The sequence below is a fragment of the Anser anser genome (assembly GCF_964211835.1).
Source record: "Anser anser genome assembly, chromosome: Z".
NCBI lineage: Eukaryota > Metazoa > Chordata > Aves > Anseriformes > Anatidae > Anser > Anser anser.
The window spans coordinates 70201456-70226722 of record NC_139723.1 but is presented as its reverse complement, the minus strand read 5'-3'; the positions used below and the strand labels follow the sequence as shown (position 1 = coordinate 70226722).

General features: G+C 38.5%; 1 protein-coding gene across 2 annotated transcripts in view; it reads left to right on the top strand.

Annotated features, from left to right (window-relative positions):
• Positions 1-6037: 6037 nt before the first annotated feature.
• Positions 6038-25267, top strand: part of ITGA2 (integrin subunit alpha 2) — a 65919-nt gene continuing 46689 nt past the window's right edge. The window contains exons 1-2 of one of the 2 annotated variants that reach the window (XM_083816263.1): positions 6038-6230; positions 24320-24443. In XM_083816263.1, coding sequence (XP_083672389.1) covers positions 6191-6230; positions 24320-24443 — 164 coding nt within the window. In that variant the 5' untranslated portion in view covers positions 6038-6190. Of the gene's footprint in view, positions 6231-12952; positions 14512-24319; positions 24444-25267 lie in introns of those variants that run through there. The other variant, XM_083816264.1, reaches the window with a different exon arrangement.

Genomic DNA, 25267 nt, shown 5'->3' with positions numbered 1-25267 from the left:
ACATCTGATCAACTAGATGACACTTGATCTTCTTACCATAATTTTCCCCCCACAATCTTGTCTTATATTTCATCTTTAACTCAAAGTTCAGTAGCAAATGGAAGGTAACTTAGCAAAAGATCTGTTAAGAATAGATCCAATTCAGCAGTTATGAACATACTGAAAAGTATTTTCTTGAAGACTCAGTATTATTTTTTGATAAGCTGCAAATAATATATGAAAAATAAATAAAATAAAATAAAATAAAATAAAATAAAATAAAATAAAATAAAATAAAATAAATAAAATAAAATAAAATAAAATAAAATAAAATAAAATAAAATAAAATAAAATAAAATAAAATAAAATAAAATAAAATAAAATAAATGTATTAAGATTTTAATCAATTTCACTTCATCCATTTACAACTCATATGAGATTCTTTGGGATTTTTTAAGGCTTGGTTAAAAAAATGCCTAACAAATGATTAAGCAACTCTTTGTGACAGACAAATAAAAAGGCAGAATGAATAGGTTTTAGTTCCACACACCAGACAACAACTAGGTTTTCAAATTTTCAAAATAAAATTGTCAAAAATGTAAATAAAGGCATATTTTGAGCAGATAGAGCTCATGTTCTCATCATGTACCTATAATCCATAACTCCTGTCTGAGAAATATTTGGAAGAAGATACCCACTGTTATTATCAGCTCAAGTGGTTATTGGAGCTGCATCAAGGTTAATGCTCTGGGAAGTGGGCTGAAGCCACTGAGGGAGAACACCAACTGTTCTACAGAGCACAAAATTATAAAAATTTAGCAGGCTGTCATATTGAGCCTCAATTCTGGATCAAAAATGAATGGCAACATTTCCTCCCTGGCTACTTTATTTCCCATGAGCATATTTTCCTCACAACAGGCATAAGTTTTGCTCACCTATAAACAGAATCAGTAAAAATATGTATGTACCATGGTGGTAGGACAAAGTTCTGTCAAAACAATTTGTAATAGGTTAGCATGTGCAGATATGTATAGACAGAAGCAGAACTGGAGAGGACACGATGGCCAAACTCTGCCTTTTGAGGGCTTTCTACTGAACCCTCTCATGAATATCAATTTCATATTTATTTTTCAGAGGACAGCCTGACTTTAAAGGATGTGAATATTGTTCCTGCACATCTGCTGTTCACATCAAAGCACTGGTATACTTCTCTTTGCCAGTAGTGAAAAGGAGTATAAAACTATGGCTCCTGTGTTTTCCCTTTAAAATCCAAATTTCACTTTTCAATCCTTTTTAGTTCCTCTGAGGTTCATATCAGCTGGTGAAAATCAAGTGCATACTGACCCAACTCAACTTTCAAACATTTTGCCAAGGTCTATTGTGAGTCTTTGTCATCTCAGTTATCCCTTTCTCTTCATTGCTGGCAGGTTTAGTGGAAAACAGATTACTCAGTTCAAAGTGTTTACTCTTCGTTGGGCTGTGTAACAAGATCTGTTAATCTCAAATCACCATGTAAGAAAATCCACTTCCCCACGTGGATTTGAATGATTCTTGGAGGGCCTGAGATGGATGAGGAGGTGAAGGAAGCGGCTCCATATGCTTTAAACTGATCTTTTTTTTTGTGAGGATTAACCTATCCGTCAGGATAAACTGTCAATCATGTAGATGGTATATTGTGACTTTCTAATGGAGGGCACTAAAGACGGGAATGGGCTCTAAATGTGGGACTGTTTGCTTTGTAAGGGGTGTGCACATGTGTGTGCCTAGGCAGGGGACCTCACCATACTACTTTACATATTTTATTACATATTACATAGTACTTTATGCATCTGACACACCAGTCCTCCTGAACTAAATTACTTCTTTTTTAATTTAAGTCAACATTGTAGGCACTTCTGAAACCTACACAGAGTGATTCTTCCTGTCCACCCTTTGCATGCAGAGGGTTTCAAAGGTGACTGAGAGTGTAGGATATTTTCATCTTTCACTAAACTTATGCCCTCTGTGCAGATTCCCAAGAGCGATGGACCATATACCCTCTTGAAAACACTTATTTCATCAATAATACAATATTGAGAATAAAGAAATATATCTATTAAAGTCAAATCAACTATTACATTCTCAATAATGGCTTAGAATGAAGTCATAAAATGAGCTAAATACTAAAAATTGCCAATCCTTATAAATACTAAGAAGTGTGTCTTCCTGATTAGTCTTTGGAATTAAATTAACTGAATAGAAAACTATAAATTAGCCCAATGGCAAAATCACGTAAAAGCACTAATATTGGCTCAGACCAAAATCTGTGTAATATATAGTCCTGTCTCTGATGTCAGCCAAACCAGATACCTATGAAAAAGCCTAAGACCTAGACAAGACCAGCTTCTCACCAGCACTGTTCCAGCCTCAAGCCTTTTTGCAGTTCAAGTTCTTCACAGGCTGGGAAGGTTTCAGTGTGTTTAGTAATCTGTTTCTTTGGCCACAATGGGGAACCCGTATTAGATTAAACTTCTACCACTCCATGGCACTGAGGTCTGCACCTGAGTACACCCTGGGAGAAGAAACATACCCTTTTTTCTGTGCTCACCTTTCTTCATGGTAGCTTCGTCACACAGCCCAAACTCACCTTTCTAGAAGACAGAGTATTACTAACCCCGTCACCATCATCCATGCCCCTTCTAATACTATACATTTAATATTTCCTTTTAAGACACTCCTAATCCAGAGTTAAAAGTCCTAACTTATTTAGACTTTGGATTGAGGACTTTCCTCACCTTCCATCCTCTGTCTCAAGCTTTTCTAGTTCTAACATAGCACTTTGAGGTGAATGAAGCAAAATTGCACAGTGTTTAAAATGTGTGTTTTGATCAGGAGAATAGCAAACTGCTGGCTTATATTCTACTAATTGGCTAAATAATTCCTGATATGTCATTTGAGGTTGTTTTTTTGTTTTGCTTTGGTTTGGTTTGGTTTTTGACCTTTTAAAGCTTAATACCAAAATTGAATTATTACTAATGTCTAAACTACGTCCGCACCACTACTTTTAGCATTCTCTTTTTGGTTTTTGATTGGGTTGGGTTGGGTTGTTGTTGCTGTTGGTGGTGGTGGCGTTTGGTTTTTGTTTTTGCTTGCTTGTTTGTTGTTTTTGTTTGGTTTTCGTAGCTCATTTTTCTTCCTTCAGTGCCTTCTTTTAATATAACATTTTTTGTTACAGACATGTGCCTGCCCAAAGTAATAACTGTTACTTGGTGGCCCTTCCCTCTAACATCTTCATACACATCAAAGGAGTGACCTGGAGCCATACACCTTGGCCTCACAGCCTGTATATTGCATCATCTTCATGAGAGCCCCTCCCAGAAATAAGCGAACAAAAAACTCCTAGGTTGTGCACAGCACAGAAACTCTGAGTGTGCAGCCACCCCTCACAGATGACAAAAAATGGAAATACCCAGATGTTTTTATGAGATGGTTGCCATTAAGTTTTGATTATGTCATCATGTTAAAAATATATATTGACTGCAAAAATCCCACAATAAAACAGATCGATATGCATTCACAATATTTTTAATCAAATATTTGTGCAGCTTCTTTCTCTTGAAAATGCAAAAACTATAGTGAACTTTTTGTAGTGGCACTGATCAAGCTACTTGCTTCCCACAACACTTACCATGAAAAAAGAAAGCTCATTTGGCAATTGCCAACCAAACAGATACTTCTGAAGTGCAACTCATCCGTATTTGCGTAGAACCAAGCCTGAAACTTTGCAAACCAGCTCAGGCAGATAAAGCATTTTTGGCAAGTGTCCTTGTGATCACTGACGAGCAAGCACAACAGGGTACTAGAAAGAACATCAGTAAATAGTGAAGACATGTAGAGCACAGAATGCTTATCAGGCTCCCTTTTAAATTCCAAAAATAATGAGTGCTAAGCTATCTTTTCTCTGAATTTTTGTTTGTTTTTGTTGATGAAATATATTAAGGAACAATTTTCTTATTTTTTCCTTCCTTCTTTCTTTCCCTAATTACATAAAGAGTATGTATAGTGTAGCTGAAAAAATAAATAAATAATAATTTAAAAAATAATCTAAAAGGTGAAATACTGCACAGCACAGAAAATATGGTTTTCTATAATACACAATATGCAGTTCAGGATTATATGTTAGGATTATTAAAAAAATGCCTTTTAATCTATTTAAAACAAGTATTCATCTAAAGGTATATTGTTACAGAACAAAATAATTTATGCAGCATATATTCTCTTTTGACCTATTCTTCACAGATACAGACAAATATCAGTTTGGGAAGCAACACTCTGGGAGACAGCCTTTGTGTGTGTGAAACTATTTTTCAACATTGTGTCTGGATGAGGAAGAAAGTTTCGTATCCTGAGGGTGTATTTATAATTAGGATGATGTAACTGAATCAAAGACATTGTTCCTTAGGAAAATGAGGTGCCTTGGTCTTCATAGCCTATTTTAAGGTGGGGCAGAGCATGATTCTAGGTGTATTTGATTTTAGAAATTTGATTTTAGAAATTTCCTATGCTCTGTTTTTTATTATTATTATTTTTGTTTTCTTTGTGGTAGTACAGATTTCCCTCCTCGTCCCAGAGCTGCACACATACTTACACACTCAGCATGGACAAGGAGAGAAGAGCCCAGAACTGTTACCACACCTGGCACTGGAGCAGATGTTTCTGCTTTAGGTAGCTGCTCCTTGAAGTGTGTATTTGCAGGGCTGTTGAGACACCATAAAGAGGAAATCGAGGGACTGCACTGAGACATGTGAGTCATTGTCAGTAAACGATTGACTGAGTCCTCAGCGGGAATGTTTCCTAGGTCAGAACTGACGATGTCTTGAGAAGTGAGTCCATGTGTGAGTTCATGGGTTAGGCTGAGTAACAAGACTTTGTGTCCTTAAAGAGTAAATATGTGCAAGAGACCAATGTGAGTTATGCAGTGACAGGTCCCTGCTGTACTTCCACCAAGGACATTAAGTTTCCGATGAAGTTTTCTTAAACTATACATAGCTCCTAAAAAAAAAAAAAAGATGTCCAAATAAATACCTGTTGAACAATCCATGTTAACAGGTTCTATAAGTTAACAGGCTCTGAAGTTAACATGTTAACTTACAATTCAAATTCACAGCATTAAAAAGACATAAGACAGTGAGAGAATACACGTATTTTTATAACACTCCTGAAATAAAGCTATGGTCTATGTCACACCAAAAGGACTGTGACCTAGACGATGAGCAGGGGGAAGGAAGAAAACATTTCTATTTCAAGTTTCCAGACAAATTGCCTTTTTCACTCCACTGAGTTATTGACAGAAAGTTCAAATTTATTCACCAAAAATCATTGCTGCAAACACAGAATGTATAAAAACAGGCAGTATAATATAGGTTGTACCACAATTTCTGATACATACCAGAACAGATGGATTGAGAAAAGGAAGGTTTCTCAAATACTTTGAATATACAGTACACAGACTAAAAGCTGCGCAGAATGGAGGTAAACCTGCACTTTGCGCTGATTTCTGATTTCTTTGCAAGCAGAATCCTCGCCTTCATATTTTTACAGGCTTTCACTCCCACTGTGCCCCTGGACATTGGCAGGGCAGCTAAGGCAGCATTTTGCATAGGCATCGCCGGGTCAGTCGGGTGGCAAGGCTCCCGCATCCTGTTGCACTCCTCACAGCTGAGGGCATATTCTGCAGGAATTTCATTTAAAGGAGAAGATGCCGGCTTAAGGCAATTGAGCACAAAGTGCTAAACTCGGTGAAGACAACCGCGATGCGCTGCCTCGGCAGCCAACAATTTCACCACGGCTTGCAGCACTTTCAGCTGGCTCCAAAAGTGGGAAAGAGGACCCCCCCCGCCTGCGGAGGATTGGCTGAGGGTACCGGGGGCTGCCTCCAGCCCGGTACAGCCAGGAAGAGCGGGCACACACCGGGCACAGCCGCCCCTCGGGAGCGGCACCGGGGGCGGACCGCAGCGCAGGGTCTCCTCGGGGCGCAGGGGGCGGGCGGGACCAGGAGGAGGAGGAGGAGGAAGAGGAAGAGGAGGAAGAGGAGGGGTATTTCGGGGCGGCGAGGAGCAGGTGGCGCTCAGTGCCGCGCTGGGAAGCGGCCAGCTCGGGAGCTGCGTCGGTCCGGCCAACGCGCACCGCACCGCACCGCGCAGCACCGCACCGCGCAGCACCGCACCGCACCATGGGCTCCGCGGCGCTGCCGCCGCTGCTTCTGGCTCTGGGTAGGTCTCAGCGCCGGGCTGCGCTCCTGCGGAGCGGGGCGAGGGGCAAGGGCGAGCGCGGAGCCCCTGCGCTGCCGTTTCTCAGCGCGGCGCCGGGCGCTGCGCGTGTTGCTGCGCTCGTTTCTGGGTGCGATGCTCTGGGGCAGGCGCACAGCCCGTGCTCCCCGGGCAGGTCGGGTCCCTGAACTCCTCCCGGGTTGGCACCGGGTTGGGATTTCAGAAAAATGGTGGTGGTGGTGGTGCTACGGGGAGGGTGCAGTTTGCTGTGCGGGTTTGCGGTTGTACGGGGATTGTGCCTTTCCCTTTTGGGAAGGTTATACTCTTTGTTGTGAACCCTGCTCCTAATTTGCAAAAAGTCATCTAGGTCTAATCCCACCCTGCTGGGCAGATGTCTCTCCTTGGAAAAGGACAGGGAAACTTGAACAATCTCCTCCTTCTCTTGGCTGACTAAATTACCATTACATATATTTTCCTGGGAACTATAAGCCATCATATTCACTTGCCATAAGCAAATTCCCAAACACGTTCAGAGTTTGTAATATTACTGTATGCTCTCTCAAACCCTTAATTAGCAAGTCACTGAAGAAGAGGCATAAAAATGAGTTTTCACTGATGAGCTGTTCCAACTTGTTCTTTCAGTAACTATAGCAAACACTACAGTGGAATGTGCGGCTGCAGGGTATGAAATTAAATGCAATGGTATTAACCTGTGATGAGATACACAGTATAAATACAACTTGGTAGTTTTCTTAAAAATTCTTAAAAGCATCAGGGGGAAAAACGTCCACTCTGCACCTTTGCTTCATCCGTCTGTTATGTTCCTGGTTATGGTCACTGCACACCAGGAGCATTAACAGGCCCTGTTGTTCCCAGGCTAAAAGTCCTAGGACTGCAAAAGTTTGTCAAGTGGTGCTGAAAGCACAAGATAAGGACTGGTTCTGAGAGCAGGATTCCCCTGGCAATGAGACTGACAGAATGGGATAGGTCTGCTTTGTTCAGGCACTATCAATGATTCATCTTCATTTATACTGTTGAAAGCTGACATACTTTTGATTTCAGATCTGTTGTGACATTTGATGTTAATAGATGTAATTGCTGCGTTAATACTCACTTTAAAGCCTTTTTTGATCTTACAGAACTAGAAGGAAAGTAAGGAAAAAGTAAGTTTCAGTAAGGGAGTGTTTTCTCTGAGTGGTTTAGTCCTCCTGCGATGATTGAATTCTGATGAACTCTTTAACCTTCAAAGGCAGTAATCTTAAATCTAATTGGGCTACCTTAGGCCATCCAGCAAGAAAATACCCCAAGTATATTTTAAACTTGATTTTGTATGATATATTAATTTCTGAATTATCAGCTTTATTAAATGGGCCACATAAGCGTATTGCTTTGTTGTATCTTCAAACTCAACTAAAAGTAACGCAACACTTGGTAAAGGTGTGGGTTATTTGTTTCTTTATTGATTTTATTTTGTGTGCATTTTTATGGTTGGAAAGTCATTAAGACTTTACAGATGCTACAAGAAGAAACAGAAAATGTAATAGAACTACTGTTTTGGTTTATAAACTTGTTACCAACTTGTTACTTGATGGCCAAACAGTATACAGTCCATAGAAGTAGATTCTGTTATGAGGAGTAGCGCAGAAGTAGATTAAGTTAAGAGGAGTAACTTCATAGTGCAACCTATACCTGATGCTTTCTGTTGCAATACACTGGTTTTAGCTGTTTATAGCTTCACCACAAGTAATTCTTTAAATCTGCATTTTCAACATCCGGTTTCTTCCTTTAGGCTGTTCTTTAAAAATTGGAGCCAAAATAGCGCAGTTGTTCCTGAGAGTGATGCCAGTGGAAAATACAGTGCCTTTCCTGGGCTCAATATTGGTAACATTTACTTTGGAAAGCTCTAGTGCCCTCATACTTCAGAGCAGATATTTGAAATTTGTCAGGAGGGTGTTATTCGCATCGTCTTGAAACTGTACCCAAAGTTGGCCAAGAAACAAATCTTTGGAAAATTTCATTCCTCTGGAAATAAATTGATTTTTATCAGTGTGGTTTTAACATAAATTCTGTCCATCCTTGATGTGGAGCTCAGCCAGGCTTTATCTGCGATTATAGTTGCAATGAGCTGCATGAGGTCTAGGTCTATATCTGCAAACATGGTAACTGTCTCTTTTGTGTTCTTGTATTATTTGGTATTTTTACTGCAATCTCTGCTTTCCAGTTTTAATCTGGATCCTTCAGGAGATATAACTTTGGCATGTTCTTAAAATCCCCACTGTCAAGCCTATATCGCTCACACTATTCCACTCTGAACTGAAAAATCCCAGCTAAATAAGAGTTATGCCTTTTGGACCATGTGTACCACTTGGGGACCACAAACTCTTAAGCTGTTAGGCCCAGACAGCCTGGAGAAAGAAATCAGTCCTATGTGAAATTGGGAAGGGGTGGTTCTCTGAAACTTCATATAGAATCCGGAATTTCCAGTTGTAATCTCTTGGTTTTTGTTCAGTACGTATCTGATCCTTGCTGATGAAAAGCATCACATGGTTCCAGGAAGCAGCAGTGTCCTTCAGACTTCCTGGCAATGGGCTGCATGGTGAGATCTGTATAGTGAGACGGGAAGACCCCACTAACAGTCTTTTTCTTCTGATCAGTTTTGTTTAAGTCCTAGAGAACTGGTGACTATAAATATGAATGCTATGATAAAACAACTGAGACAAAGATGCAAAAGTTAGGAAGTGCAAGAAGTAAGTGAGCAACCTGGATTTGTCCCCTTTGCGCATCCAGCACATCACGTGGTGCTTTGAACCCAGGTCCACATCCTTTCTTCTCTCTGATGTGGCTGTCTGTGAACAGGTGAATGTAGTGATGATCAGAAAAGAGGTTGGGACTCCTGCCTCCCTTACTGTTGACATCAGAAAAGGGCCCTAAGAATGGGAAGAAAAGTAGGATGAAGAGAAAAGAAAAGATATATATATATATACATATATATATGTATGTATATATATATGTACATCTATATATATACATACATTGTTCCTTGCAGAATTGGATTTTTTTCTGTTTTTTTTTTTTTTTTCTTTTGGACACAAAAAGCCAGTGCAATTGCAGGCGAGTCATTTAAATCAAATCTTTGACACGTGGTTGGAGCTTTTGTGCTCCTCTCTTTCTTTTTGCTCAGCCAGGGGTTCTCAAAACTGTAGCTGCATTTTCACAATCTGGTTAAGCTGACCTGAATGTGAGGCTGCTGCTGCAAGGACATTTCACCCTCTCCCGATCGCATGTTCCCACCAGCTTCCCCATGGTGCTACTGAAACGTGGTCTGGGGAACAGGTCAGGGACCCATTTGTCTGAATAATTTTTCCCTTTTTTGGGCCAGGTCAGTTTTGGAGATCAGCTAACCTGATCCTGTTCATTTGAGCAGTTTGTTTAAGTGTTAGCACTGGCATAGGGGACAGTCAGAACTTGTAGCCAGAGGTGGGAGGGAAGCTGGAAAAGTTTCTTGCACTGGTAGCCAACACTTCCACTGGCTTGAGCTGCTTGTGAAAGTGCATCTTGACATGCAAGGCTGCTGTGTATTCACAGCTGTGAATGAAGTCAATGGAAATAGTATTTTGAATGTGCTATGTATTCTGAAAAAACAAGGTTTTAGCTGTATCATTAGATATCCAAAAGTGGTGAGTACTTTAGACCTCAACCTTTTTTTTTTTTATGAGGATCTCTTCACATGAGTGTTCAAAAATAAATTCACAGTCATTTGCAAATACATAGATGTTTATGGTCAAAATATGTAAGGATGAACACACAAGGAAGCTGCTAATTCGGCAGGTTAAGTTAGCAAACGTAAAAAGTACTAGACCATGTGCTGACCAGAAAGGAGAAAACTCTTAACTGAATAGCAAGTGAAAATTGCCCATTTGGTAAAAATAAATGAAGTCAAAAGTCCAGGTAAAAATGTAGTGTGTAATGATAACACACACAATCCACCACATCAATTTAAAGCTGTACAGCTCCAATCAAGTTTTGCATTTCTCCCTTTTTGTGATCAACTTTTGTCACCTTGCTGTTTTAGTATCCTACTTATCTTTTTGTTTAAAATCATTCTAAAATCTGAAGACTGTTCAAAAGCAGGACCCAAACGTGAACTTTTCTGAAACTAAACCTATCGCTAGTTTTTCCTGCTTTCAGAGAGCTTGTCAGGTAGCAGGAGTGTTATTATATATTATTCTTGGAGTTTTGCCTTTCACAGCATTGCACATTGAGGCAAGACATCATTCATACTGTGTCACAGGACTTGTATTTTGTACAAATTACATTTAATTTAGAAAGTACACAGCGTATTACTGTCACACTCCTAAACACATTAACAGCTAATGTTTATTTGTGCATAATTTGGGCAAAGCAAACATGAGATCTTACCAACAAGTTTTAACTGTGTGCTATCTGATTCTGGAACAGGTTTTGAATTGTCCTATGCTTTTTATTATTATTATTTACTCAGTTGCACAGAAATTTCATTTAGGAAGTCAAAGGACGGATACTTTTTGATTTCATTGTGTTTCTTAGTCACTATATAAATGTTATTCATTGTGGTCTTTCTTCACTGTTGTTAATTTTGAATGAATAAAAGTAGTTTCTGCATGTAATTTGTGTAACGTATTTTCATGAGGGCCGATAATTGGAACTGCCAATACAATGTCTTAATCTCCAAATGGGTAAATGTGAAAAAAACGCTGTCCTTTATGGGTAATGCAGGTAAAAGGGAGTTTATCCATCTTCAGACCAGTCATTTTCCCCAGCAGAAATCTTGGCCAGTCTCTCGTCACTGTTGTTATTTTCATTTCAAGGTTTCCTTTGTTAGGCTCTGTGCAGGCTGGTTCCCATTTCCATGGTTACCATGCTGAAATGCGGACAGGACACAGGCTGGCTTCTCATCGGAGTAGCCATGCACTTGCATACCAACACATGTTATCTGCTTGCTTTAGGACATTTCCATTAGCAATGTTCATGTTTAGGACTTCTTCTTCACAAAGTGATCCCTGGCCCTGTGATAAAGAGCTGTGTTAGGGTTTCAAAACCCTGCAAAGCAAGAGAAATTGAGTTGATAAGCTTTTTTTTGTGTATGTGTAAATAAATTGGCCATGCTGTTCCCATTCAGATTAGTCAAGGACATCAGAGAACAGTCTCAGCCTTAGTTTTCATTTCTGTTAAAAAGGATAACAGAGCAGGATTTTTATTTATAACACATTTAAGTGAAATACTGATATGTATCTGTACTAAAGGGGTATGAACATACCCCCCTTTTCATGGCACTGATAAAAGGACAATAAAAATAATTGAATGGGAATATGCTGGATAAAGGATAATTTCTGTCTATGTTAACTGAGTGTGAGTATATATTTCTGTAAAACAATATGAGATAATGTTCTTTCTGCTCATGCTGCACTCATTTTTTGGATGTGGAGGATACTAAAAGCATCCAGCGGAGTCAATATAAGCTGTGTGAACATTTACATCACTTCCAAATCAGGCTGGTATTTCTGAATTAGCAAATGAATTCAATATTCTGAGTGCCAGCAATTGTTACTTTGAATTAGTCCTCTGAGGATCTTGAAATACTATTCAGGGACTAAGTCAGTTTTATTTTCTCCTGGAGATGCATATTCTTCAAAAATCTAGTAAGACTTGCACACTAATCAGGACTTAAAAGAGGAACTATACAGGCAAAGAAGTAAGATAAACACAGACTCTTTGCTGTATGAGCAAAGACATCTTGTGTTTAACTGAATGGCATGTGCATGGTTGAATGTCACACGTGATGACAGATTCTTTTGTCCCTTTCAAATCACTGGTAGACAGGGTGAAGGGCTTGCAAGTTATGAACAGCTCTGGTGGAACCCTCCTGACTTCTTCCTGATTATTTTGCCCTTTTATTCCTGCTTCCAAGTTTATCATTCTTCCTTTAGTTCATACAAGATATTTTTTAAAATCACATAAATCTCCTTGGTTAATATGGTTAGTTATTTCTTAAGAACAGAGGAAAATTACTGTTAACAACAAACTTCTGGAAGAGAGAATATTGCACAGTGAAGGGGTCATTCTTAAATGAGATCTGCCTAAGGAAATAATGGAGTTATAATAGAGAATAATGGAGGATGGGGCTGGTGGTAGGGAAGGGTTGATTTAGGTTTTTACCTTTTATCTGTCTATCTCATATATGGGATCCTTGTACAGGAAAGCAGGCAGCAGTTGATGCTACGTTAAGGCTGCAACACAAAACTGTATGAAATCAGTAGAGCTAAAACTACAGACGCATAGGCCACCTGACTCTCTGGATTACCCAGTTAAGTATTAACTCAACCATCTGTAAGAGCACTTATTTCACTGAGGAATAATCTACCAGTGCTTGGTTTATGCGAACTTAACGCACCAATGTTGCCACCTTTTGGGGTGTGAAGGTGCCATGCTCTACGTTGCCTGCAGTAAGGCAGCTGCCTGGAGGTAAACCAGAGGGATTAGAAAATGGCACGTCTACTTTTTCCACATATGTAGCGGTCAATTCTAGTTTCGCAGCTGTTGTGACTGTGGTAGACCATAGAGAGTGCATGTTTCCCTCTGACTGTGAAAGTGCAGTGAGTAAGAAAGAAAGTGCATAACTGCTAAAACAACAAGTCGGTGAGTTCCAGAACTTTAAATCTATGCTTGGCTACTCCTGTTCTCTTAGTGAGGTAAATGTATATACATAATTGTATAAGTCAGGACAGCCTATGCCAAGAAATAGTGTCCTGATTTCTTGATAGTAATATGCTATGATATGCTAAGGAAGGTAAAACATAAAAAGAATCTGCTTCATATTGACCTGTCTGAATTGGAGTGTCTTGTTTCTGGTCACCTAGTGCATCTTAGACAATTAAGAAATATTCATAGAATCCCAGAATCATTAAGTTTGCAAAAGACCTCCAAGATCATCTGGTCCAACCATTGCCCTACCACCAGTATCACCCATTAAACCATGTCCCTAAGCACTTAGAACAGCAGAAATTATTGACAATGAAGTAACTCCCTTATTAAGATGGGCAAAACAATAAACAGAGAAAAAAAAATCAGCAGCACTACTTGGATAGTAGTCAGTCCTTTAGTAGTTCTCTTAATTAGTAGTTATGTTATTTGTTTTATTCTAGCCAAATTTGCTTTCATTTCACCATGTCTATGTGTTTCCCTTTTTTGTTATTGTTTTTGTTTTCTTTTCCAAACTGCCCAGAACCAGTTCAGCGTATCGAACAAATAAGGTAAAGAAAATAGGAGTCTCTGGAGTTGTCTTTCACAGAAGTTGATTACAGGTACAATAGACTCTCATTCTCTGAAGACAAAAAGCAATTGTTCTGCTTTTGTGGAAACAAATATTATCTCTAGAAAACTCTTCTTAGATGTACATGTGCCCTGCTCTTTGTGCCCAGATTGTACAATGGCTGCATTTTTCAAAAAAAAGAATTTCTTTCTGAACTCTGATCGGAGATAGCATCACCCACCTGACCACAAGTATCTAGATACACTGCAATCCTGTGGTCTGGAGGCTGGGACAGTGCACGATTCTGCCCCACAGCACCCAAAGTTTGGCATCCCTGCCCCGGCTGGCATGAGTCAGAGTGGCTGAGTTAGTGGAGAGTTTTAGGCACTTTTAAAGTGCGTGAGAAGTATTTGCATGTGAAGTAGGAAGGCTCTGGAAGTCAAGCAGTAGACTGAGAGGGTATTTAAACTTTGTCTTCCTCAGACACCTGCTTTAGGTGTCTCCTTTCCCTGAGGTACAGGCTGGGGACAATTCTGGGGAAGGAGGCATCCAGCTGAGCTCTTTTTCAAGTTGCTACCTGAGAAGTAATGATAATAGTCACCTGGGACTTAGCTCTCCCTTGAGGTGTGTTGCAGTGTGGATTCACCTCTCTCACTTTTCCAGAATCATCTTCTCTACGAGGCAGTAAAGCAGTCAAAGTGAAGTACTCTCAATCTGTGCTACTGAAACTGGTCTCTGCTCATCCCAGCACATGTCTGCAGGCAGACAAGCAAAGACACATCTTGCCTGTGGCCTTATGGCTGGAGCACTGGGCTGGTATAAGAGTTCTGAGCTAGCCTTTTTGGACTGCTGGTATAATTTACATTAGGAAAATAGGCAGTGCATTAAAAGAAATTACTTAGCTGTTTAGTTTAATCATTTACTTATTTAGAGCAGAAGTTATTTAATCCAGGAGTCATCCATCACCACTGGCCATGATAGCAGTGTGTGTCTCAGGTAGGATAATTTTGCTGTTTGGGGTGCTTCTGCACCTTTGTGATATTCTAAGAATGTATATGACTTTACACTACAAAACCTGGGAGACAGGTGATTTTAAGTTCAGTCTGGGTTAGGCAGCTGCTGAAGTCTGGGCATCCTTGAATTGTTTTCCTGATTTTAATGAGTCCACATTCTGCCTGGTGCCAGAACTGATGATTTTGATGTGCATTAAGGATGAATTTCAGGTGAGTGGCTGGGACCAGTCTGCTGGGCCATAAGCTCCCCTTCCAAACAGTGGATACAAGTAGTCATTGTCTGCTATAGGAAAACAAAAGTTCTGATAATTATAGCTCTTCCAACTATTGTATTATATATCCTGTGGTGCTTTGGGGGTTTTCTTGTTGCAGGAAGCTAATGTAGTGAAGTTCTTACAGCTGATGCAGTTCTTGTATGCAGCCCAGAGAGCTGAGCTCCTGGCTAGTTCTTGAGAATCTGAGATGGGGGATCAGGGCATTAAATGTGGTGTCCTAATGTGATCGTGATGGTAGAGTTGCTCTCAAGTCACTTCAGTCCTCATGCTGCAGGCTGTGACACTGGATCTGTCATGAGGCAAGTCCCTCAGACTTTTTCTAATTTAGCCTTTTCAGGTGCTATAGTATGATATAATATTCTTACAGGATACACACACTGAAATTCTCGTATAGTCTAGAGTATGCTATGCACAGGAAAATATAGATCACTTTGATTGTTTTTGGTGTTCTTGGTATCTGTGTACAAACATGCGTGTTCATCTGTGTACAAACAGGCTTTCATAAAAGCCAAAAAGAGCAAATGCAGAAAATAGGATACAGAGATAGCAGTAATATTGGTTTCTGTGTGATGACATGCATTTCCTCTTTTACAGTCCTAATGTAGCTCATGCTGCTCTGACTATATTTGGAAATATTGATGGTTTGAAAAAAGGGTCAACAACCGATAATGTGAGCATGAGGGACGAGAAGTTGCTGGAGAGAAAATTCCACATGAAAAGTCAGTTTTTATCGCAGGGAAACATATGAAACTTCTTTTCATGATCATTAGTTGTGAAGCCAGTAACTTAACTGCACATGCAGCATATATGTGTGTACAGCTTGTTAGCCATGTGTACTTTCAATCTCTTTGTGGTATTATTGAGAACAAATTGGGGGAGTCCAAGAGCTAAGACGAAATAATCCTGCGTTGTACCAAGATCAAGGAAGAAAAGAAAAAAACTGCAAGTCAGTTTGTAAAGATGCAATTCCTGTCAGCTTTCTGTAAAAGAAAGTTATTCCCACTGGATTTAAAGATGGAAACATGCCAGGATAATAAGTCTGAGTAGGTCCAAATACTTGCTGTCTTTATTAAAAACATGTAGGAAGTTGTCAGTCCAGCAGGAGCTTCTCTTGAGTGTGACTTTGGAATCAGTCCTTGTATATACAGTAGGTTGTTGAGATTTCTTAACTCCAGATGAAGAGCAGCATATTCATCTGCTTTGGGAATGGAGGAGACAACAATGTGTAGGCAAAAAAGGGAGATATCAAGGTAGAGTCTTCAACAATAACTAATGCAGTGGTGGCTAATTTTATATAGATCTTGTACTATGTAGGAGTGCCAGAGCAGTAAAACAGACAGCAACTAGCAGCATTGTCCCAGGCTCTTCTACTTCTCATTCACAATTTGTTGTGTTATATCTTGTTTGCTTTCATAGCAGGTTATTGGTAACTCTTCAGTGCAGTTTCTCATAAACAGCTGTAATTCAAAAGCAGTGACTCAGACTTTCACACACTCAGAAGCTTTCAGGCTCAGAGCTGACCTATTTCCATGAAGACACAGTTGGCCAACTAAGCTAAAAAGACTTTTTAGAGGGAGGGAGAGGAAGGAAAAAGGATGATTTATTACTAAATGAGGCATTGGGCATTGTTTTTTTCTTTCTTTCTTTTTTCTTTCTTTTTTTTTTTTTTTGGCTTCTAATTTATTTCTACACTAACCTGTATAATCTCAGTTAATTATTAAATAGTTTGATATATTGTAGCTGATGGGAAGAAAACTTCGGTCTCAAGGTAAAAGAAAATAAATAGTTGAACGAATAAAGTAATCAGGACTTACCTTTTTAAGACTTCTGTAAACATGATGACATATAACAAAGTAATAAAAGGGAGGATTATTAGATATTCTGACTTCTAGTATGAAAGATCCAGTGTTGTGCCATTCACATACTTTTCTTCTGATTTCCTCTTGAAGATTTACATTCTGTTTTCATTTATTTATTTATTTATTTTTATTTAGAGGGTTTTTCTAATAAGAAATATGTTCAATTTAAAATAAAACAGGTTAACTGTGATTATAAAAGCAGTGCTTCAGTACGTGAGCTGAAAATTTCTAAGTGTTGTTGTGAGTGTATACTGATAAGGTTGTGTATATTGGAGAAAAAATACAAGTAATAGAGACGTATACAGCAAAAATCTAATAAGAAATTATTTTTTTACTTATCCTGACTTTTGCAGGTGAAGGTTAGTAAGCCTTTCCAGGTTAAATTATAAGTTGTCCTCTATTTTCTCTGCTATATGTAGTTGGATTCTAATGTATGAGTATAATTGCAATACACAAAATTGTGTTTCGTATTTACATTCGTGTACAGAAAATCCCAAAACAGTGCAACCAATATAGAATTATTTATTTTACGTTAAAAAGAACTTGGTTTGATGTCATTACCTGTGCATGTACCCAATGCACATAGCAGTGGAGTAAAGCAGATCACGCTGAAGACTAACATGTTGGAAAAAGAAAAAAGTGTTTTTTGGCTAGATTTGCACCTCAAACAAGCTCATTGCAGTGATAAATTACTTGGTGGCTTCCAGAAGGCACAGTGAAGAATTATTGAGAATTATTGTTCTGATAACATAGGTTTTGAATAGTAAGTATAGTAGGTTTTGAATAGCATTTAGGATAAGAATACTCTTATACTAAAAAGCTTTTTTTTTTTTTAAAGAAAATAACACTGAATATATTTAATACGAAGCAAATACTACTTGACTGCCCTCTTTCATAACTTTATTACTTTCTCTTCCTGCCTTCATTCCACCTTTCTGCCAGTATTTAAAGGACAGCAGGTGATTCACAGTGTGAGTGCCTGTAGATGCCTGTATTCCCCTGCTAACTCTAGAACCTGTTAGCCAAATTCAGCTAATTTTTGCAGAGGAATGAAAAAAAAAATAAACAGATGAGCATTGGGGTGACACAAAAGTGCCTTTACAAGTTCCCTGACAAATAAGGAGATCCAGTGCGAGCTTGCACAATTGCAAAAAACCCACCCCAAAGAGAGCCCCTAGAATTGCTTCGGAGGTAGAGAAAGCTGGAACTAGAATGTGTAATTCACAGTGTGATGAAGCCAGAGGAAAACAAGAGTTAAGTTCTTTCTTCCCTCCCACTACTTTCTTTTTCTCTGTCCCCACTGGGGGCTAGCAGGTTCCAGGGCACTGCTGATGTATATTATTTAGAGGAAGAAATCTTTAGGACTAAAGGGAAAATTTTCTTCATAGAATCCTTTTCTATGTAGCAACTATTTTGGAGCAGATTAACATGAAATGCAATTTAAAGTATCTACTATTTCCAGAAGACAGTTTTAAAAAAAACACTAGACCAAACTGTTAAGGAGATGTAGGCTATACACGTCTCAGTGGCTGCTAATTTATGAAATTGCTTCAGGAAGCAATAATCCATTGGGGTTTTTTGATCCAGAGCAATTCATGGACTAAAAAGCTATACAAGTATGTTTGTAATGCTGTCATACTAGGTCATGGCCTTTGTCTTCTTCAGTGACTACAGGCTTAGTCCTTCCCAATCCTTTACTGTCTTTTTATTATTATTATTATTCCCCTGTATTTGGATGTTTTCCTAAATGAGTTACCACTATTTTGTAAACCTTATGTAACATAGAGTTAATTCTTGTGCCTTTTTTTTTTTTCTTTTTGAACTTGGCAGTCCTTTCTGTTCAGTTACAAACCTGGCAGAGGTGCGCTGTTGATGTTGGGTGTGTGTTTACTGGGTTCTGCTGCCCTGTTTTGGGAGAGTTTCTGAAGCCGTGGTGCTGCGCAGTGGGCAGCAATTGTGGTTGTGGCCATGTTCCAGGGCAGAGTGGAGCTTTGCATTGGGGCTGTTTCTGTTTCCTCTCTTGATACATTAGTGGAGTGAGGGTTCATTCACAAAGGCAAATGGTAGCTTTAGTTGGATTATGTAATGAACTTTTTCTGTTTTATAGCTAATAGTTTTTTGAAGAAGAAAATACCATATCACTGAGGAAAAAAATGAAGGTTGCTTCATTGTAATATTTTCTACTTGCAAGGTTAATGCTAGATAAATTTATAACTAATGCTTAAGATGAAGTGGATCTTTATAGACTCAGTGATCAAATTCCACTGAGTCTGCCTTTTCTTTGCATGGCAGTTGCTAGACCTATTTAATTCAAACTATGACAACAGTAAATGCCTCTATTTGACTGTATATCTTAATCAGAGATGAGATTTTGCATAACTGGGTCTATATGATTATGAAATTCTGTCATATATTGCTACCACTTCAAACTGCAGCATTACCTTTTCCATGTAGTATCAGATGACTGAAAATTCAGTTTTAGTGTTTAGACTTAAAAGAAAATGAAGCATTTATTGGAACACTTACTACAACACAAAATGAAGACCAATAATATTCTTAGTATGTTTTATTAATTGTCTATAAACGTTTTTTTGGCAAACCAGATTATCCAACACAGAGAATTGTTTCTTTTTTTTTTCTCATCCAATTAATTAAACAAATTTATTTTTCTTATACTGCTTAATCCGACTAAGAGATTGCAGTCACTCTATTGTTATAATCACAGCATTAAATGATTGATTACTCAATAGATATTTTCTGCTTGCTCACTTTAAGATCTGAATTTTGCTTCAAAAACAATCAAAACAATTACAAACTGGGTGTACCTTATATAAGCCATTACTTCAAAAAACTTGCTCCAACTTGTACTTCAACAGCAGCAAAGAGAAGACATCATTAGACGTCATTTATAGTTACAGAAGAATTCCCACATGTTCAGGCTTAAAGGTGCAGAGTCAGGACATGTATTATTTTTCATTCTACTAGGAGCAAGAAACCAGTGGTGCAAAAGTGTAAAAGCAGCTGCACTTCTGTGCTGCAGCTCTTACTGCATACGATGGAATGCAGTTGCTGAAATGTGGGAATTCCCAGAAAAAAAAAATACAAAGCAAAGTGATACGACAGTTTTATTGGAAATCTTACAGTTCCTTTTATACCTTTCAGGTATTTTTTATAACTTCTGTTTTTTTCTGAAGCTTTAGGTTGGGAGCCACCCTGCCTGATGAAGTAATCCTCTTTAAACCAAAGTGAACAAGTCCCCTGCCCATCCAGTGCAGAGAAACGGACACTTTTGAAGTTTTCAGAGGGGCCTTCAGAAGCTTTAGGCTTGTATCTGGCTTCCTTTGTTCCATGCAGTCTGTTTATTTGACTGTAAATAAAGTGCCATTTGCAGACTGAAGTTAGGAGGTGGATTTTTACTTGCCTGACTAATCTCTCATCGTGATCGTTAAGTCACAGAACAGAATTCTGTCACCAAAAGCTATTAAAATCCAGATAGTGGATTAGTTTTCTTTATTTTGAGATTCCCAGATTATCAAAGTTCATTGCCTGAAGGCAGCAGCAGATACTGAATCTTTCCAGCCTAGAACGTACAGTACTTTGAATCTAGATGCACCCTTTTAATGCGTAAGAGGCCCTCTTATTCTGGCACAGGCTTGAAATAAGTTTGCAGCAATTGTAGCATTTTCTCTTTTTTTGGCTACGAATACTTGATTTTCTTGTTCTGAATACTGTATTTAGATAGATGTACAAAAAGGATAAAGATGACCTTATAGTGTAAGCACTATATAAGGTGGAGGAAAATTGCGGGAAAATGCCTCATATATTATTCTTCTCAGGCCATCACCAAGGCCATAGCAAGTAAGATTTGTGTGGAATAGAAAATAAATAGATAAATTAAAACCCTGCTAATGATTATCAAATTTAATGTGGAATTTTAAATGACTGTCAATGAAGTATGAAGTATGTTTACACTATGGTTCACTTGGTAATGTCCCTGGTGAGTCAGAGCATCTTTGCCAGCTTTTCTACTTTGATTTTGCAAAGTAGTCATGGGTGAAAGGCAAATGTGATCCACAAAAAAATTGCAGATTATAGTATATCTCCAGAGACAATGTCTTCTGTGCTTTTTTTGCTCTTTGTGCTCGTTGGTTGGTTGTTTTGTTGTTGTTGTTTCGTTTTTTGACCATGGGAGGACTGAGGAGGGATGCTGCATTGCCCACAAGAGGGCAAGGGGAGAGGTGGACAGGGAATGTGTAACCCAGTATTCACTTTCACAACCCCCTATCTGACTTGACACCATGCCCTAGGTGAATTTGAACCAGCTTGAGGGTTTCTCTTCAGGCTGTTAGTTGTGACGTCTATTCTATTTTATCCAGGTCTGGCATTTTTTGCCCTTGCTCGTGCATTTAATAAAATCATAGCCTTGGACACATGAGGAGAGATCTTCAATGTATTTGCACCTAAGTTGGCCAGTGCACTTAGAATACATTTAGCAAAGTTACAGTTTGGCTAGTGGACTGGATTTAACGCATACCTTTGAAACACAGGAGCATTAAAGCATGATAGTACGCCTTTCTACCCAGTGACAACTGGGCACAGCAGCAGTGTTCGCCTAAGTCATGCAAATGGAAGTTTATCTTGAGGCCCCTTCTTCCAGGGCTGCAGGTACCATTTGGGATGGCTGCAGTGTCAGTAGATGGCATTAGGAAGATAAAATCCTTTTAGATAAAATCATTTTAAATTGTGTTAGGCAAGTCGGACTGCTCTCCCTGCACTCAAATCCATCCAGCTAAGGCAAAACCACATTACACTGCTTCCTAATATCACACATGGAGATCCTGTCTAGTTGAAGCTACTGGAGGGTAGCAAGAATGTGGCCAGTGAATCTCATGAATGCGTAAATCTGTTTCTTGTATCTTTTCTCTGCACATACAACAGCCTGCAGTTAGAGCAGTGCTGTGTTTTTGCCTTTGGCTGATTGTAAATAGGCTCTGCAATGTGGCATCTTGGGAGCAAATCAAAAGGAAACATTTCTGTACCCTTATTCTCTTCGCCTTTAGAAACTTGTTAGGACAGGCTTACTAGTACGTTAAAATATATTTCACTCTTTAACGAGTGTAGCGAACAATATTTGCAGTAACCTAATGCAGGCATACATAGAAGTGAGTGTACAGACTTGGAGAGCAATGCAGCTTGCTTATAAGTGACCTGAGGCTAGAGAGCAGCACAGCATATTAAGAACATGTTTAAAATTGGTACATGATTTGCTAATAACTGTATAACAAAGTCCAGGCAGTCAAGTAGATTCTTTGCCTATGCCATTGGGGTCAAACTTTAAATGTTTATCATTCTAGGATCTTTTTGGCTCCTCACTCCAAAGTCAGGGTTTATATGCATGTACACTTCCTGACTTAGAGAGTTATTCTTCTCTTGAATTTGCATGTGGGAAATTAGAGCATACAATGTTGCTGTGGTGAAGCTTCCTGTGGCGTTTGAGGATAATGGCACTGCTAAATGGTACTTGATTTGGACCAGAACACCTCCACTGGTCCTTTCCAGCCTCAACCATTCTGTGGTTCTCTGATTTCTCACTGAGGATAATATAATTTAAAAACAATTAGGCCCCCAAAATAAGCCTAGGTTATAATGTACACAAAACATTTTGATAAAATGTCAATACATTAGATCACACAAAAAAATCGCGGCAAAGTCTTCCCAGTAATCTTAATTTTTATGTAGTCAATATCTATCTAACCTACTCTTTGCTCCCCTTCCGAAAACCTAGACTTGAGCTATGACTGTAAGTGGTTGTAATTACTGTCAAAAGTATTGTGAAACACAGAGTGATATGTCTGTACACATTCTCTTCTCCAGTCTCAAATAACATGACTGAGAAAATATTTTGTTTCTCTAATGATGTTTCTCAAGGAACTATACTTTCAGCAAATGGTGATTGTTTGCTTTTCAGAGGCCTGCTATAGATAGTGGTTGTTTGTAATGACGAATGAATGATTTCCTGTTTTGAGTTCGTGGTCAAAAAGTAGTAATTGTGTGAGCTGCATTTTGTATTTTGCTAGTAACATTTGTCTTTTCTAATATATGGCTAAGATAAGAAATTCTATGAATTTTTTTACATGTAGTGAACTTTGCTTGCACACCTGCAGTTGTGATTTTAATGTTATCGCTATGATGCTGTTGTTATTACTATTACAGCTAAGCTACTATACAGCTAAGCTACTGTGATGAGATGTTTCATGCTAATTTAATCCCTGTTGACCAGCCAGTGTGGGGACCTGGAAAAGAGTAATACCAACAGTTCTCACTCTGCCCATCAAAACTAGAGAAAATTTAAGCTCAGACTTTTAAGAGGTCAAAGATCAGCGTGTTATCTCCTTAAAGGATCTTGCTATAAAGAATTGTCATAAAAACCCCCACTTTATTACAGAATGACTCGTACTAAATAACTGTGATGAGACGTATTTTGTGTGTGGAACAGATAAACTCATTCTGTCTGGGCAGACAGGAAGGGAGGGAAAAACATGAGGGAACTGTTTAAACAGTGAGTAACTCTGTGAACTTTTCTCACCTGGGAACCTCAGCAGTGCAACCACAGGTCACCATTTCTTCCTTTGCTGTCATTTTTAGAGGATCGTCAGGAGCCAGAATGTGTCTCTGAGCTGGGTTGTATTTCTGGGATTTTTCTGAACTTTCTCACCATTGTCTTAGTCCTTCTACCTCCAAGTAGGGTGAGAATTATCTATTCATGCTTATTAGTGGTCTCAAATAACATAAACTGAGGTCCTGCAACTTCTGTAGTAGACGCTCTCCCTGATGACCACTTACAGCCCTTGATTAGAAAGAATTCAGGTCCTTTATGAATGAGGAGTGAACCCATGCATCCTGCAAACTTATGACATGTACCAGCCCATGCTGCTGGTTCCCCCCAGATGGGATGCAATAGACCAAGACAAGGTTATTAATTCCATAATCACAGCCAAGTGAAGTTTTCAATATTAAGTGTCATAGTTTATTAATGCAGTGATATCTTCCATGTTTGTATTTCTAAGTTTTCCTGCTTGGACAACTGTCCTGGCTGTTTGGACAGAAAACAAACATATTGTGTTAATAAAATGACTCAAAAATGTAGGTTTTCTGATGTGGTAGATAATCTGATTTTGTTCCACTATTTCAAACATTAAACAGCAGATAAACAGTAGAATACAAACAGCATTAACAGTTATTGTCTGTGGATTTTCATTTTAGCTTAACTCAGCAGGCCATTGATGTATTTGGGTGTGCCATAAGTTAACACATCTTAAGGTAAGGGAGGATAACAGACCTCTGAGTCACATTTCTTGCTTCCTTTCAGCTAAAGCACTGCTGTTAGTAATGCTGAGACATTTGTTAAGCCAAACAGTGATCAAGTCATTAATATCTGCCCATAATATTATAACACCTGTAAAGAATGCTACATAATCATTATGCATGGACATATGGGTACTGTAGGGAAAAGGCGGTTTTTGTTTGTTTTTTAATTGCACATGTCAAAGGCTACATCGTCTGTTGGGGGAGATGGCACAGATTAAGAGCCGTTTTCACTGGGATCAAAAATCTTCTTTAATTGCTTCTGTGGTTATATTAATCTTTCTGTTAACAGGCATTCTTCATAACTGCTGTGAAGCCTACAATGTTGGGCTCCTAGAAGCAAAAATATTTTCTGGTCCATCAACAGAGCAGTTTGGATATGCAGTTCAACAGTTTGTAAATGATCAAGGCAAATGGTAAGCAGTTTGAATACCTTGTTATATGTCCAATTAAACAGTTAAAAAATATTGCACCTTGATTTTACTTTTTAATTTCAAATTTAAATTACTTCCAATTATTTCACTTTTATATTATCTTTTTACTAGTAAATACTGACTTTCATAGAATCACAGAATTAAAACAAAAGTGAAAATATTTTAAAGACTCATTCATATGAATGTTCAAGTCTTTTTTTCCTTTACACAATGCATTCTGAAGTCTTTCTCTCTTAAGCTCTTACTTTCACCTCCATTACACTAGTTTCCTCAAACTCACAATTTCTTTTAGCATTTTAAGTCTGATCTCAGTCATTTGCTTAGCAATAGCATCTCTGTTACACAGTTCATATATTTGCAACGTTTTTCCATTTTAATGTTGGTGAGGTTAAAACAAATCAATAGGGCTAAGAAGTTCTATTTATTAAAATTAATTGAACTTAAACTTGCATAATTTTGTTTCTGATATAACATTAAGTGGTTACTTCTCAAGGGACAATATATTTGGATGTATATCATAACGCAATCCCAGCAAAGGCCTTGTGTCTGCTGCATTTTCTCAGGCATAAAATTTGATGTGAAATCCAGTGTTGCCACAACATTGGGCTTAATGAGTAATTAGTAAAATATTTTTTCTAGTAACATTGGTTTCAAAAAGAACTTTAAAATATTAACCCAGAGTAAACCCATTTAATGGAAAACACATTGTTCTTTTCCCTTCTGCAATCTCAGCAACCACAAAGCTTAAGGTGTCTTTCATGGAAAGGACTAATGAAAAGTCATGCAAGCTATACATATTATAATAA